This window comes from Oncorhynchus nerka, linkage group LG21 (genome assembly GCF_034236695.1).
Source record: "Oncorhynchus nerka isolate Pitt River linkage group LG21, Oner_Uvic_2.0, whole genome shotgun sequence".
In the NCBI taxonomy this organism is placed as follows: domain Eukaryota; kingdom Metazoa; phylum Chordata; class Actinopteri; order Salmoniformes; family Salmonidae; genus Oncorhynchus; species Oncorhynchus nerka.
This window is the reverse complement of record NC_088416.1, coordinates 7056660-7073706: the sequence shown is the minus strand read 5'-3', so window position 1 is coordinate 7073706 and position 17047 is coordinate 7056660. Positions and strand designations below refer to the sequence as shown.

The 17047-nt window shown below is 42.3% G+C and overlaps 1 protein-coding gene across 2 annotated transcripts; it reads right to left on the bottom strand.

Annotated features, from left to right (window-relative positions):
- Window positions 1-12243: 12243 nt before the first annotated feature.
- On the bottom strand, window positions 12244-16625 carry LOC115142496 (UPF0575 protein C19orf67 homolog). 2 transcript variants are annotated; one of them, XM_029682012.2, is made up of 8 exons: window positions 16320-16625; window positions 15414-15486; window positions 15049-15250; window positions 14703-14847; window positions 14268-14368; window positions 13371-13607; window positions 12975-13136; window positions 12244-12825 (listed from the first exon to the last, which is right to left on the bottom strand). In XM_029682012.2, exons 2-8 carry the CDS (start codon window positions 15460-15462, stop codon window positions 12624-12626), a joined length of 1098 nt encoding a protein of 365 aa, XP_029537872.2. In that variant the 5' UTR covers window positions 15463-15486; window positions 16320-16625; the 3' UTR covers window positions 12244-12623. The 2 variants fall into 2 exon arrangements, with proteins under 2 accessions (XP_029537872.2, XP_029537871.2); XM_029682011.2 differs by having other exon boundaries at window positions 16324-16625.
- Window positions 16626-17047: the final 422 nt, after the last annotated feature.

The following is a 17047-nucleotide window of genomic DNA, read 5'->3' as shown; positions in this document are numbered from 1 at the left end:
GCAGTAAGAGCATTGAAAGAAATCAGACCAGAGACTGTGGGCCAGCTCAGAAAAATGCTTGGTTTACTCACGTACTACAGACAGTACATCAAAGACTTTTCTAGGAGTGCCAGCTGCCTGTATGACCTCCTGAAAGCAGATTCAGAGAAATTACCTGACCACCCACGGAAAACAAAAACAAAGAAAGTAAGTCATGTGGTGCCCTCAAACAAGCCAATCCTGTGGACTGACCAGCATCAACAGGCACTTGAACAGCTGATTGAGTGTTTGCTTCACCCACCAGTTTTAGGTTTCCCTGATTTCACTCAGCCATTTGTTGTACACACTGATGCGTCACACCAAGGCTTGGGAGCAGTTCTTTATCAAAAGCAAGAGGGGAAGCTTAGGGTCATTGCTTATGGCTCTCGAACTTTAACAGCAGCTGAGAAGAACTATCACTACCACTCGAGCAAGCTAGAATTTCTAGCTCTAAAATGGGCAATCACTGATAAGTTCCATGACTATTTGTACTATGCTCCGACCTTCACTGTATACAGCGATAACAACCCGCTCTGCTACATTCTGTCGACTGCAAAACTGAACGCAACCACTTCCAGGTGGGTTGCAGACTTGGCTGATTTCCACTTTACAATAAAGTACAGGCCAGGCAGAGAGAACGGTGATGCAGATGCTTTGTCAAGGATGCCACTGGATGTAGAGTCACTGATGAGAGAATGTTCTGAGGAGCTTCCACCAGACACCATTGCCGCCACGATACAAGCAGTTGAGGTACAGAAAGAGGCTGTTGTACCTTGGTCATTTTCAGCTGTATCTATGTCAGTATCAGCTGAAGGTGAGACAACCACTGCAACAACCAGCTCGATCCCAAAAGATGGGATAAGAGAAGCACAAGAATCTGATCCGGTCATCCGTCCTGTGCTCAATTTCAAACTGTCGGGTTCCAAACCGCCAGTTAAAGAGCAAAAGAAATTCAGTCCAAAGACAAAATGCCTATTCAGAGAATGGGACAAATTGACAATAGACAGTGATGGCATTCTGTACAGAATCACTACAGCCCGCAAGCAGTTAGTTCTACCAGAGCAGTACAAAGGTAAAGTGATGGAAGAGTTGCACAATAACATGGGACACCAAGGTACTGACCGCACTGTATCACTAGTACGTAGAGAGCTGGGACCAAAGTAACAAAGCCTACCATCAGTAACACACTACGCCGCCAGGGACTTAAATCATGCAGTGCCAGACGTGTCCCCCTGCTTAAGCCAGTACATGTCCAGGCCCGTCGGAAGTTTGCTAGAGAGCATTTGGATGATCCAGAAGAAGATTGGGAGAATGTCATATGGTCAGATGAAACCAAAATAGAACTTTTTGGTACTCAACTCGTTGTGTTTGGAGGACAAAGAATGCTGAGTTGCATCCAAAGAACACCATACCTACTGTGAAGCATGGGGGTGGAAACATCATGCTTTGGGGCTGTTTTTCTGCAAAGGGACCAGGACGACTGATCCGTGTAAAGGAAAGAATGAATGGGGCCATGTATTGTGAGATTTTGAGTGAAAATCTCCTTCCATCAGCAAGGGCATTGAAGATTAAACGTGGCTGGGTCTTTCAGCATGACAATGATCCCAAACACACCGCCCGGGCAACGAAGGAGTGGCTTCGTAAGAAGCATTTCAAGGTCCTGGAGTGGCCTAGCCAGTCTCCAGATCTCAACCCCATAGAAAATCTTTGGAGGGAGTTGAAAGTCCGTGTTGCCCAGCAACAGCCCCAAAACATCACTGCTCTAGAGGAGATCTGCATGGAGGAATGGGCCAAAATACCAGCAACAGTGTGTGAAAACCTTGTGAAGACTTACAGAAAACGTTTGACCTCTGTCATTGCCAACAAAGGGTATATAACAAAGTATTGAGATAAACTTTTGTTATTGACCAAATACTTATTTTCCACCATAATTTGCAAATAAATTCATTAAAAATCCTACAATGTGATTTTCTAGATTTTTTTATCTCATTTTCTCTGTCATAGTTGAAGTGTACCGATGATGAAAATTACAGGCCTCTCTCATATTTTTAAGTGGGAGAACTTGCACAATTGTTGGATGACTAAATACTTTTTTTGCCCCAATGTATATACTGCAATTTGAGACTCCTTTTCAACGTAATGTATCACGATCATAAGGTTGAGGCAGTGGTAATAGCTCTTGATGCAGAGAAGGCGTTTGATAAGATTGAGTGGAAGTATGTGATGTTGGTTCTGGAGCACTTCGGGTTTGGAAAGGAATTTATTAATTGGATAAGAATTATTTATGCACACAATGGCGTCCGTGGTAAACAATCAGGAAATGTCACAGTCATTCTGCTTGTTCAACGGGTGCCGACAGGGGTGCCCTATTTCGCCTGCTCTCTTCGCTATAGCCATGGAATCCCTTGCTACTCGCATTCGGGCATGTGCCGATATAGCTTCTGTCAAAATAAAGGACACACAGCACAAAATCTCCCTATATGCAGACGATGTTCTTTTGTTTTTGTCCAAGCCTAAAACTTCTATTCTACCCTTACTTAACTTGATAAACACATCTGGCTCCTTCTCTGGCTACAAGATAAACTGGCAAAAAAAGGGAGTTGATGCCAATATCACGGCCTGTGGATATGCAATTTCTGCAATCTACCCCGTTTAGAACAGTGATGGACAAGTTCACAAGCCTTGGCATTGTAGTGACGAGATCTTGATCAGCTTTTGAAAGCGAATTGGGACATGAAAATATATCAGCTTAAACAAAATATGGATTTTCGGAAAACTCTGCCTATCTCCTTGGTTGGTCGTATAAACACTATTAAAAAGGCTGTCCTACCCAGGTTTCTTTACCTCTTCCAATGTCTACCCAATTTCATACCACAAAGCTATTTTAAGAAACTGGATTCAATAGTAACTCCATTTTTATGGGATAACAAGGGAGCCAGAATTTCAAAGAAGCATTTATGCAAGTACAAGATAGAGGGGGCTTTGGCCTTCCTCACTTTAAACTGTATTATTGGGCTGCAAATCTGAACATTGTGTCTTTCTGGAGGGAAAGTTTACCTGCGATGAGACAGAAGGATATGCCTTCATGGCTTTTTATTGAGCAGGCCTCCTGTCAACGTTCCTCACTCCATGCACTTGTTAATAGCCCATCATATGTGAAAAAATCCACTTATGACTCTAACCCAGTCATTTGTCATATGCTTAGGATCTGGAAACAGTATTTTCTTAACATACCCACTGTTTACATAGACAGCCCAATTTGCCTGAATCATGGTTTCCACCCTGCATTGGATGAGGTGGTGTTTTCACAGTGGAGGGAGAAGGGGCTCACAACAATTGGTAATCTAATCATAGATGGTCAGTTAGCTTCAGTTCAACAATTACAGGGAAAGTTCAACATGCCAACAACACATTTTTTCAGATACCTCCAAATCAGGAATTTTGTACGGACATATATCCCACAGTATGGCATGAAGCCAAATAGTCCTACATTAGATAGCTTGATCCTTGTCAAACCCCAATCAAAAGGGTCGGTCTCTAGACTGTATAATGTGCTACAGGCCCACATAGAGGTATCCACAGACACCATTAAAAGGGCTTGGGAACAAGAACTTGGTTCAGAAATCTCAGATGAGGACTGGGTAGAAGCTCTCAGGAATATAAACCACAGTTCAGTGAATGCCAGACACAACCTTGTACAGTTTAAGGTTACACACAGGTTACATTACTCAAAAGTAAAACTGCATAAAATATTCCCGGACACCTCACCACTGTGTGAGAGGTGCAAGCAGGATGAGGGGACGTTGACCCACTTATTCTGGACATGTCCTAAGTTACATGCTTACTGGGCTCTCATTTTTGATTACTTATCTAAAGCCTTTGATAGAGTTCTAGCCCCAGATACATTGATCGCTCTGTTTGGTACAGTTGATGGGAATAACCAGGAAGGGAAGGCTGTCTCTCTTTGTACTCTATTACCCAAAAGGCTCATATTGCAATTTTGGAAATTGGAGACTGTACCTACCTTTGAAATGTGGTTACGGGATTTAGGGAATGTAATACATATGGAAAAGATTTGATACAATACCTCCAATAGAAGTCCAATGTTTTACAAAATATGGCAGCCGATACTGGATAAATGGTCTAGTCCCGCTTCATAACTGGGTTGACGATCTGCTGCAATTCTGTGCTGTACTCCACTCAATATTTATTTTTGGCTCAACTACACCGTTTGTAATGACTATATGCTGTCTTCATATACATGTACCACCTAATAGGATTTTGTTTTATTTTGTGTATGTGTGAGTTAAGTTTTGTTTTGTCCTCTAAATTGGCCATCCCATTCAACAGTACAATCAATGTCATTGTTTGTATTGCTGTCTTTAAAAAAAAATGTTTTATTGGAAAATAATTAACATATTATTATTTTTTAAAGAGAGAGAAAAGAAAAAGAAAGGACTCCATATACCAAGCTCTTTAGAATAAGGATTCTCTGCCTCTAACCCTATTACAGGGGCTGAGTCACTCGCTTACTGGTGAAGTTAAATATGCTCTCTCTAATTCTCTCTTTCTCTCTTTCTTTTTCGGAGGACCTAAGCCCTAAGACCATGCCTCAGGACTACCAGGCATGATGACTCCTTGCTGTCCCCAGTCCACCTGGCCGTGCTGCTGCTCCAGTATCAACTGTTCTGCCTGTGATTATTATTATTTGACCATGCTGGTCATTTATGAACATTTGAACATCTTGGCCATGTTCTGTTATAATCTCCACCAGGCACAGCCAGAAGAGGACTGGCCACCCCTCATAGCCTGGTTCCTCTCTAGGTTTCTTCCTAGGTTTTGGCCTTTCTAGGGAGTTTTTCCTAGCCAACGTGCTTCTACACCTGCAATGCTTGCTGTTTGGGGTTTTAGGCTGGGTTTCTGTACAGCACTTTGAGATATCAGCTGAAGACTAACTCAGACCAGAGTTAGTCTTATGTGGGTACCAGCTTTCTACACAGAGGAGTGTGCAGTTGCATGAACGCTGGAAATTGCATTGACTGGCTGTCCAGGATACAGTACATCTAGATTCTCTAGAGAGGACAGACGCTGACTATGTACAAACCGTAGGTCACAGTAGGCAAATAAATCTCCTTCAACGATACAAAAAATAATATACAATTCATTTGCGTTGTTTTTATCTCCTAATTGAAACACATGATCCCCCATTTTGACTTCCACACATTGTATGAGCCATACCATGCTTTCAACCCTCCTGTACCTGTGTTTTGAATTACAGTTTGTTCCCTATTTGGAGACTTAGGAATGTCAATGTGCAAAGTGCAGGAATGTTACAGAAGTCTTGTATATAATACTGTATGTTATTTGAATTTGATTTGAATTGTATTTATATGTAAGAAGTTACAAAGACCTAGCCTGGGCACCATGTGTTTGACAGAAGGGACAAGGAGCAGAATGTTAGTTAGACGGGTACCCAGACTTACAAAGACCTAGTCCAGGTTAATAATTCCCTTCATTCCTTGGAGTCACATCATGAATGTACTCCTAAAAACCTCAGACCTGATACGTTTTATAGACGACATAACAAATATTCATTCTAATTAACAAGTCATATGTTTGTACAAAGTGTTATATTGTTTTTAAATAAAGAATAAGAAAAATATCTTAGCATGTTATGATTGAGAGACTTCCGTCATGATCACTGATGCACCGAGGTTGCAAAGTTTTAATCCCATGCTGCCCCACTGTGATACATCTTGGTCATATCATGTAGACTACTGAATGTAGAGGTGAGCTCTCCTTTCCAAACACCTGTCTTACATTACAGCGATGGTCTTGCTGCGTTTCTGAGCAAGATTGTCAAGAAGTGTTTGAAATGTCCAGGGGTCCAACTAGATTTTTTTTCATACGGCCAAACAATCCTCAGAAGCAGCTACAGCATTTTATATTCTACTCTTTGTACCATTTATTCTAGTAAATGATCCGTTTCAGACTATTGATGGAAGCGTTTTTATTTCAAGTATATTCATTCACCAAATGTTCATTGTTGTTAAATAACCAATTCATTTGAATAGTCTACTGTCTAAATTGTCCCAAAATTCTAAACATACTGTATTTTCAGCAAAGTAAATGTGTTTATCTAATCAACAACCACAATTGAAAACACATATTTTCAGGCTACACCATAAAACAATACAATGGATGGTTATTGGTTACATTGAGCATCAGGCTCCTCTATATGGAATGTAAAAAATATATATCAGAAATAAAGTCATAAAAGACACGTCTTTAGAAAACAAAGTCACGCAAAATAATTCAAATAAAGTGTTTATTTTTCAAATAAAAGTTCACAGAGAAAATTGTTTGGTGCCAAAACATAGCCTCTGGTAAGCTATAAATAAACATCCTGTATCCCAAAATGGAAAATAAGACATAGTATTAGACAGGCAACATATGTTGTCTGTTTGGGATCTGAGGTAGGCCTTGTTGTTATATCTGTCTCTGTGTAAATGTGTGTGCGTCCATACGCTTGGTTTGTGTGGATGTGATTTCTAGTATCCGCGCCTGCGACAATCCTCCATCCACAATTCTTTCGCTGTTTTTTTTCTTACGGCCAAACAAACCCGAGAACCAGCCGCAACCCTTCTTCTTCTCATCATTGCCATCCATCCCGTCTTCCAGAAGGGTTCGGGTTCCTGTGAACAAACAGAATTATTAGCCCTCCTCCCCTCCTGTAGTGGAAACAAACCTCAGGAAGCCTTCACCATCAGCAACCTTTCAATGCTGAAGCTGCAGCTCAGTACGGGACAGACAACATTCAAATGGACTGATATTATCAAGGAGACAATACAGAAAACAGTGTAGCTTACCTTCTCAAGTGGGGTGAGGAGTTCCTTCATTCTGTCAGCGCTGGCTTTCTCAATGCAAAGCTCCAGCTCTGTCTTTTCTACGGGAAATGGAAATGTGACAAGATAGTACATTTGAAAGGAAGAGAGAAGTTCAAATTGTTGTTGTCCAACTGGTTAGTTGACTGTTACATGTAGCTGTTTACTCTACATCGGACTCTGTCGTGAAATTGTGAATGAAAGAACATTGTGGAATACAAGTCATTTACAAGAGACTAGGCCTGACTCTGAATGTACAACACCAACAGTAGCATTGTTCTACCTGTATCATCAGGGGTTCTGGTCTCTCTCTTGACCGGGATGTTGATGCAGTATGGCCGGTCATCACCCTTCTTGGTGTCCTTGGCGAAGGTCAAGGTAGGTCTCAGGTGAGCCATGATCTCTCTGACCATGATATCGCAGACCAGCAGAGACTGTATTTCTGGGTATAGCTGGGCTTTAACCATTGGCCACTCATGGAAAGTCCTGAGGTAATTGCTCCTGATAGAGATTGAGACGTCTTCTAAGAATTTGGCCATGATGTCCGGCTCATCGTTGAGCTTCCTCAGAGTGCGTAAGAACAGTCTTTGGTTTTGGTATTTCAATGCCTCTTTCTGAACCTGGATATGTATGTGCTCTACCATATCATTGCAAAGTGGGACAGCTTCCCATGAACCGTATTGCTGCTTGATTGTACATGAAACTGGGAAGACAGAGTCAAAGGCTTTCCTGACAAGAATAACAGGAACAATATCAAGGTTTGTCACCTTTGGTTTGTTCCTCTCAGTCTCCGTCTGAGTCTGTTCTTGCACAGGCTTTCCACAGTCCTTTGTGGTTGTCTCGAAAACAACAGTCTGTGGGAATTCTTTCGCTGTTTTTCTCTTACGGCCAAACCCACCCCAGAACCAGCTGCAACCCCTCTTCTTCACCTTCTTTTTATTATATTCCTCCTCCATCATTGCCATCGATCCCTTCTTCCAGAAGGGTTCGGGTTCCTGTGAACAAACAGAGTTGGTGAGTGGAAACTACAGGCTACTTAATTGGGGAGGACAGGCTCATAGTAATGGCTGGAATGGTATCAATGGAATGGTATCAAACACATCAAACACACAGTTTCCATGTGTTTGATGCCATTCCAGTTACTCCATTCCAAACATAATTATTAGCCCTCCTCCCCTCCTGTAGTGGAAACAAACCTCGGGAAGCCTTCACCACAGCAACCTTTCAATGCTGAAGCTGCAGCTCAGTACGGAACAGACAACATTCAAATTGACTGATATTATCAATGAGACAATACAGAAAACAGTGTAGCTTACCTTCTCAAGTGGGGTGAGGAGTTCCTTCATTCTGTCAGCGCTGGCTTTCTCAATGCAAAGCTCCAGCTTGGTCTTGTCTAGGGAAATGGAAATGTGACAAGATAGTACATTTCAACGGAAGGGAGGAGTTCAAATTGTTATTGTCCAACTGGTTAGCTGACTGTTACTGTAGCAGTTGACTCTACATCGGAGTTTGTTGTGAAATTGTGAATGAAAGAACATTGTGGAATAGAAGTCATTTACAAGAGACTAGGCCTGATTCTGAATGTACAACACCAACAGTAGCATTGTTCTACCTGTATCATCCGGGGTTCTGGTCTCTCTCTTGACCGGGATGTTGATGCAGTATGGCCGGTCATCACCCTTCTTGGTGTCCTTGGCGAAGGTCAAGGTAGGCCTCAGGTGAGTCATGATCTCTCTGACCATGATATCGCAGACCAGCAGAGACTGTATTTCTGGGTATAGCTGGGCTTTAACCATTGGCCACTCATGGAAAGTCCTGAAGTACTTGCTCTTGATAGAGAGTGAGACGTCTTCTAAGAATTTGGCCATCTTGTCCGGCTCATCGTTGAGCTTCCTCAGAGTGCGTAGGAACAGTCTTTGGTTTTGGTATTTCAATGCCTCTTTCTGAACCTGGATATGTAGGTGCTCTACCATATCATTGCAAAGTGAGACGTCTTCCCATGAACCGTATTGCTGCTTGATTGTATATGAATCTGCAAAAACAGAGTCAAAGACCTTCCTGACAAGAATAACAGGAACAATATCAAGGTTTGTCATCTTTGGTTTGTTCCTCTCGGTCTCCGTCCGAGCCGGTTCTTGCACAGGCTTTCCACAGTCCTTTGTGGTTACCTCGAATACATCAGTCTGTGGGAACTGCTTCAAAAAGGCAGCCTGACTGACGTCGAGAGCAAGAGGATTATCAGGCATTGTGTTGCTTGATGTTACAACCTCTTCATCGTCGTCCCCAACAAAGTATTTGGGGTCGATCCAGACTACATCTCTGTTGGAGGAACGAGGCAGAGAAACACGACGGATGTATTCCAACTTGATGCGGTCATTCAGGGGGAAAGCCTTCAGGAACAGTGCCAGTTTCCCAACCCGGGACCCGTAGTGATTGTAAATGGTCTTCCTAAGGTCCTCGGGTAGGGCTACTGCAAAGAGTTTGCTCTCCATAGCCTCTTCGCAGCTCCTAGCTATTGGACACCGTGGGCCGAGGACTTGAAGCGGATAGGTGTCACTGATGCCCTTGTACACCATCAGGATCCCCTCACAGATAGCGCTGGGGATGGTGGAGATGATCACCGTGTCCTTCATGGCAACCAGTTTTTTAATATTGATTGTCGTGCCAAACTGATGTATCATGGCACTCTGCATGTGCAACACTGTCTTTCTCATGTTGCAGAAGGGGGGACACAGATTTTCATCCACAGATATACCTGGAATCTTCCTCAAGATGTTAAAAGCAACGGAGGCCATTTTAACGACCAGTAAGAGCAGAGGCTGTTGGTCAAGCTGTTTAGTACCGCGTCCGTTCATTGGATGAAGTTTTAGAATAAACTTCACTACGAAGTCACTGAATAGTTCTCCACTAATGATCAATCTAGCAGGTAGAGGACAGATGTTCACCATATCCTGACTAATACGTCTCTCCTCTTCATTGGCAGCATAAACAACGGGCACTGTCTTAGCAATGCATAGACCTACGAGATGAACAATGTACCTTGTCAAGATGTGTGACCCGATTCCCAGTGCTCTCGCCAGCACAGGTTTCGGGCCTAGCACTTGCTCAAGGTTGTTGATGACAGTCTTAGCCACCTCATAAGCATCAATGGACTGCTGACCGTTCAACAGCTCCTCCTCCTCAGTGACCTCGACCCAGGGAATAGACCACAGAAGATCTTGGGTGTCGTTGATGATAGCAGGTGTCTCCAAATACACTCCCCCCTGAAAGGCTTGGGGATCTACTTGAAGAAGCACCTGGGTGATGATATGCTTGATGGTGGAAACAAGTACCACAATCTTCTTTGGCATGATCTTGTATGCAGTCTTCATCACGGTCTCAGTGTCTGTGAGGGCCGTTTGGAGTATGGGACATGTGCTAAGGTCAAGGGCCTCAACCTTCTTTGCCTTCACACAGATGAGAAAGAGAGGCATTGCAATACTTTACTACGTCTTGTAGTGTATTTCTTATTACATGTTTAGTACTACACTTCTACGTAAAAAATGTGTTAAGTAGAACCTTAAAGGGTTCTTCTGCTGTCCCCATAGGAGAACCCTTTTTGGGTTATTTTTTGTTGTTGAATTTACGACAGAGCCTGGGTGCGAACCCAGGGTCTCTGGTGGTACAGCTGGAGCTGCAGTACAGCGCCCTTAAACACTGCGCCACCCGGGAGGCCTGGTAGAACCCTTTCTACAGAGGATTGTATATGGAACCAAAAAAGGTTCTACCTGGAAGTAAAAAGGGTTATCTTATGGGGACAGCCAAAGAACCTGTTTGGATCCCTTTTTTTAACAGTGTAGTATACAACAACAGTTCACAAATAAAGGATCCAGTCTTACCTTGTCTACCTGGCTGTCCAGGACCTTTATGACATAAACTTCTGAGGATGAGGGAGGATAGGGGTTCAGGTTTGCCACGAGGACCTCAGCCTTCTTCTCCTGGGCTTCTCCATCTGCAACCTTGTCCAGCAGGCTGTCCATGACCTCCCTGACCTCTTGTGGAATCTCCACCTGGGTCTGGCTGAGGAACTCCACCTGGAGCATCTCATCTGACCTGATCTCAGGTTGGGCCTGTTTCTCTGAGAGAATATCTGCTGTGTCGCCACTCATCAGAGCTACAGAACCAAGAGACTCATGGAAAGGAACCGATGGCTTGGCCTTGTCAGTCAGGAGCTGCTGGCCTTCCATGGTTACCTTGAGATGGAAGAGAGGAAGAAGACATTAGTTCATACTGTTCCTTTGTGAACTAAAGGTGCAATAACAGGTAAATAAACAGTCTATGTGGGTGATAGCAATGGTGTAGTATATAGCAATGGTGTACTATAGTTTAGGGAATGGAAAAGTATGAGTATACCTTTCCTGGAGACTGGTGACATTGGCTTGGTGATACGCTCAGCTCTCGATGAACTTCCTGCTCGATCTCATGAAGTCTCTGGCAATCCTTCACCTTCAGCATCTGTACACACAGTAGGAGTTTAATATTAGCAGTGGAATCACACAGGACATTTTATTTTATGGCCATGACAATGCCATTTTGTTCAGGATATCAGATTTATCATGGATGTGGTGGATACAAAACCTATTAAATACTAAAGCAGAACATCAAAGTAGATGCTTAAACACATGAGAGCTGTTGTATAAATAATGGCAAACTTACCAGCTCATCAAGGTAACAATGGACCCAAGAAGACCCTTGGATGGATGTCGAGTCATCCATATTTGCTCCAAGTTATCCCCAGGAGACCAGTAAACTAGAAAATATTTATTGACAGAAAACTCAACCCAAAACTTCAAAACTGTACTAGAACTAAATCCAAAATAAGAACTAAACAATCGAGCAATGCAACCAACACGAGTGGTGTATTATAGCAGTCTGAATTAAGAATACATGTGTATAAATATAGAAGTATAGAATGCTCAAATTTAGAACTTTAGAATCTTTGGCAAACATAAGACATTGTGATGTCACAACTAAATGGTTCAAGTGAGCAAAAAAATAACTGCGGCAAGGACAGGACTAGAAATGATTCTGGAACAGAAAGGTCTTCATTCTGAACTACCTAGTTGTCACAGTAGGCTATTTTGCATGATAGAACAGCACTGCAAACGTGAAATATTATCAATAAAGAAAATCTTAACCATATGGCAAACTGTAATGTTGTATTACTCCATTGTTTACAAACAATTTACAATGTAAGTACAGTACTGAGACCATATTATTATTTATTTTTAATTAAACAATCATTTCTTTTCAATAAATGTTTTCTTTCACAAAATAACACTCCCATGCAAATGAATGGCAGGTCAATAGTTTTATTCTGATAATACAAAATGATTTCCAACAACTACAGAATACAGTAACACACGCTCAATAAAACCTTGAATATGAATAGACAACATTAGATACAGTTCAAATCTATCACTAGCTGGTAGGGAACTGGTAATAAAACCTGCTGTCTTTATAAATTATATTTGTTTTTACACAATATGTAAGGAACTATAAGGAAAATATTTGTCATGGATGACTGGCTAGTAGCAACCAGAGCTTTGTCAGTGTCCAGTCCTTATGTCAGTCCTATGTCAGTGTTCAGTCCTTAAAGTCCTTCCCAATAGTTACTTAGATTTGAAAATATTAGCCAAACATAACACAATGTAAAGCTAGCAATAAGTCATGTTAAATCCTTTAAATCATTGAGAACATGTTATGGCCAAAGGCAGTACTAGAACAGTGGCTCGTCTCGGTTTCACGACTGGGACCTTCCACTGGGGTCTGTTGAGAAAACAACACCCCCAGCAGGCAGTCAGTAGCGTTGCAAGCAGAGGGCTCCTCTTCTCCCAGCCACAACAGCCTGTGGTACCTAGCCTGCGGAACCCAGCATAGCACCCTGGAACGAACACGAACACAAACATGCACAAACACACACGCAGGCACACACACCGTGTGAGCTATATTAACGTGGTGCTTACTCTTAAGTATTATTTAAACAAGTCAAAGATGAAAGTGTTCTAAAGCGATCTGAGAGTGAATTTGTACCAGTCGTAGATGTCGTCCCTCACGGGGTCAGGATACGTTTGGATCCACTGACCGATTGTCCACATCTTGACCATATTGCCCATAGCAACAGTCTCCCCTTTTCCCTCTCCATCGCCCCCCTCAGCAGGCTCCTCAGGGACGTCCTCATAGCACAGGAAGTAGCTGCATGAGAAACACACAGTCACACAGGCAGTGAGAGATGCCATCTGATCCGACTGTTCTTAGGCCTGAATTTCAAAATGCACATTGTCATCGAACATCTCAGATCAAAAGAGTCCCACATTTTCCTTGACACTAATTTTACAATGATTGTTTATTGGCATGTTGTGCCTTACTTTAACACTTTTTCTACCCCCCCCCCCCCTCTCTCTCTCACTCTCTCACTCTCTCACTCACTACTCTGTGTTGGTGGCTCTCTCGTTCCCTGCCACTGGCTTGTCCTCCTCTGGATGTCCCTCCATCTCGCCATCCGTTTCCTGCTGCAGGCTCTCTCTGGGTCTCTCCACATTCCAGCGCATGCGTTTGTACAGGCCAGTGTGGACCCCAGCCAGGTACGGGGTGAGACGGCAGTACCTGTATATGGACAGCCCCACACTGTCTATCTGACACTTGCCAATGTAGAAATGGGAGACACTGGAATGGAGAGAGGGGGAGAATGATAGATACATAAATGGCTGGATGAAGGATTGTGGAATGAATGTCAGACGAATGAGAATAAGGGTTGACAAGTCCAAGAATCTGTCTATACAATGTTCCATTTGCGGAACTAAATACAGGTATTCTAGTAGGTGTTAGTACATATCGTCGCTGTCTGATGAAAACCTTGCCACTCAAGTTGTGTTGAAAGCCCCAACTCTTCTCAACATAATCTGAATGTTTCATGACTCTAGGACCAAGAAAATGTACTCAAAACAGCTTCTGAAATGTCAAAATGGTATGTTTATTAAAAATAGTCTAATATGAGAGTTTTCACTTTCCTGAAAAGTGTCTGTTTTGGAGATTAGGTTCTTACCTGACAGCGGCGATATGAGTTTGTATGTGCATCTGTTTGTGATGGCTCACAGCCTTCAGATGTTATGGTTGTAAGTACCAGAGGCTGGTGGGATGAGCGATGACCAGAAGAGGCTGGTTGGAGGACCTATAGGAGGACGGGCTCATTGTAATGGCAGGAATTGTAATGGCTGGAATGATATAAATGAAACGGTATCAAACACATCTACTCCATTCCAGACATTATAATGAGCCCGTCCTCCAGTAGTTCCTCCAACCAGCCTCTTCTGGTAAGTACAGTACCTTGCCGGATCAGTCTCTTCCAGTGAGAGAAAGTCAAAGGAGGCATAGGTCAAGACCAGCTGCTCCAGCCTCTCACAGAGCTGCTGGGAGAAGTCTAAAAACTGGACAGATGGACAAAAACATAAATACAGACAGACAAACAAATTACACACCTCTCAGTTTACAGCATCTCTTGATCTTTCTCTATTAGTTCTCAAACTTCTCATACACCTATATTCTTGGCCAGAGTTGATTCACATAGACATTTCAGTTGGTTTGAAGTGTAGAATACATTTAATATCAATAAAGAGTGCAAAGCGAAGGGATCACCGCCGCTACCTCACTTTCCAACCAAGGTGCCTGAATTGAGGATAGAGCGGACACGGTCACTCAATAAAGAGTGACAGTTTTGTCCTACCCAGATTCAGAGAAGTAGGGTCGAGTTGAGGCTCTTACTCGTGAGCGGATGTACATGGGTAGAAGCGTGCTCCGGGGCAGGGAGCTGCGAGCGGTCGACTCCAGGTAAGTGAAGTAGGGCTGACAGGTCCGCAGGAAAGTAGGCACCACGTGAGCAAAGTGTTCCTTCTGCAGGTTGTCATGCCTGCAGACCACACACACACGGTTATGTCACAGGACAGGGCTTCATTATGTATTACTTTAACCCCTTTGAGAAATAATAAACAACTTGAAACACTACTAGATGTAATTGTATAGTTTAGCTGCACTCTTCACTGACTCACCTAACCTCTACCGATCATTAGCTTAGACTACATTAACAACTTTCCTAACTGACTAACGTTACCTGTATAAAAGGTGTGCCTGATACTCATCCGCCTTATCCAGCAGGTACTGGAGTTGCCGCTCAATGGTTCGGAACCTCTGATGATGCTTCCTGTTGATATCCTGGCATGACGACGTGAACTCCCAATCAGCATACCCTGTGCTGTACCTTTGGTCGCAACACGAGGGCGCCAAAGCACAACACTCTACATGCGCCACATTGTCTGAGAAATGTCGGATAATTATTTGTTGACTTGAGTTTGATTAGCAGAGTCAAATCAAATGATATTGGTCACATACACATGGTTAGCAGATGTTATTGCGAGTGTAGCACGTTTTTCGTGTACATAATTATTAAGCTACCTATGCATTTTGACAGTAACTCACCTGTGTCTGGTGATGATCCAAGATAATTTTTCAGCTCCCCCTGTTCCATGCTTTCTTTGTAGCCTCAATACAGCTAGAAGGAATTGACATTTTAAAACTATAAATGTAATAACAATTATCTAAGAAAAAAAACTGTCAAGATGTTACTATTCCCTCTCCTAAAATATACTGGAATCCAGCCCTAGGACAAGTGAACTGGAACAAAGTATGACTGTTGTCTGCAAATATTGTGTTTCTAATAAGGTGAAATAAGTATCATACAAACGCATTCATAGAATCTACCCTGTAAACACCTTTATTATAGACATATTCAAAATAGTTATGACAACAAATGTGTATCTTGTGGTTGTGAGCCAGAAACTTAACCATTTATTTTGAGACTGTTCTTATGTCAGAAGATTTGAGTGAGTTAGACATTTTTATTTTAAAATAAACGACAATATTAATTTGAGAGACTCTTATATAAATGTTTTATTTTGAACCAAATGATATGGACCCTGATTTAACTTTCATTGTTAATTTTTGTTTTGTTTCGTGGTAGATTATTTTATCCATAAAATGAAGTGGGCAGAAACAACCCCTCTTCACATTGTTTAAGATAGAATTGAAATATTATTTCGCAATTATCAGTAAGTGTAAAAACAAAAAGCAATGCGTACTATAAACCTTTTTGTACTTTGTATGGGTTGTTCATAAAAATAAAAATAATAACCAAATGTTCGCTTTCGGTTGACACCTCGAAATCCTTCATTCGTTAGCTAGCTTTAGCTTGTTAGCTAGCTAGCAACTGCAATATAAGACACGGGTTTCTTGTGTGTTGTGTTCATTGAACACGTTTTTATGAGGGTACTTAGCCAGTATTTTCATGAACTGAGGATAGTTAGCTATTAGCTAACGAAGTTACACCTACGCCACTTTCCGCACTCCTCTGAATCGTTGTAGAGCTCATGTGCGGCGCCTTAGAAGTTCCTGTCCCACCGTCAGTCCAGAACTTGACAAGTACGGTTCTCAATCGGTCTCCCGTCTCCAGCCTCCTCTCTTTCTCTTGGATTCTATATCTGACGCTCGGCCCCGGTCTCAACTGAATTTGTCAGTCTGCAGGCTAGCCTAGCGCGACAACTACTACTGTGAGCGCCTAAAGCAAACACTAGACTAGAGCAAGCGGATTCCTCTGCTGGCCGAAACATGCACAAAACCTCTTGACAGTTATGTGGGTTTATTTATATAGATAATTGGAGATAGGCAACCTTTCTGCCTATGGAGACTAATAAATAAATGATTGCCAAATTACAAAAATCACCATATATCTCACACCGCTGTCATTGTCAAGCCAAATATCGTCGTTTGTTTGGCAACACTGTTATGAAAAAAATTATGCTTTGATTTGTCAGTATTAGTATCCATACTAGCTACATGGATAAAGTTATTCTAATTCTATTATTCTAACTATATTATTCTAACTATTATTCTAACTCTAACAAAAGATCAGAAGTGAGTGTGCGGAGTGCAGACTGATGATGACAACCGGCTCTAGACTTCGATTGATGGCTCTTTCAGTTCTTGCCACCAGAGGGAAACATTGATATATAAAACCCCACTGAATCAACGTGAATTGGGTTACATTACATTTGAAG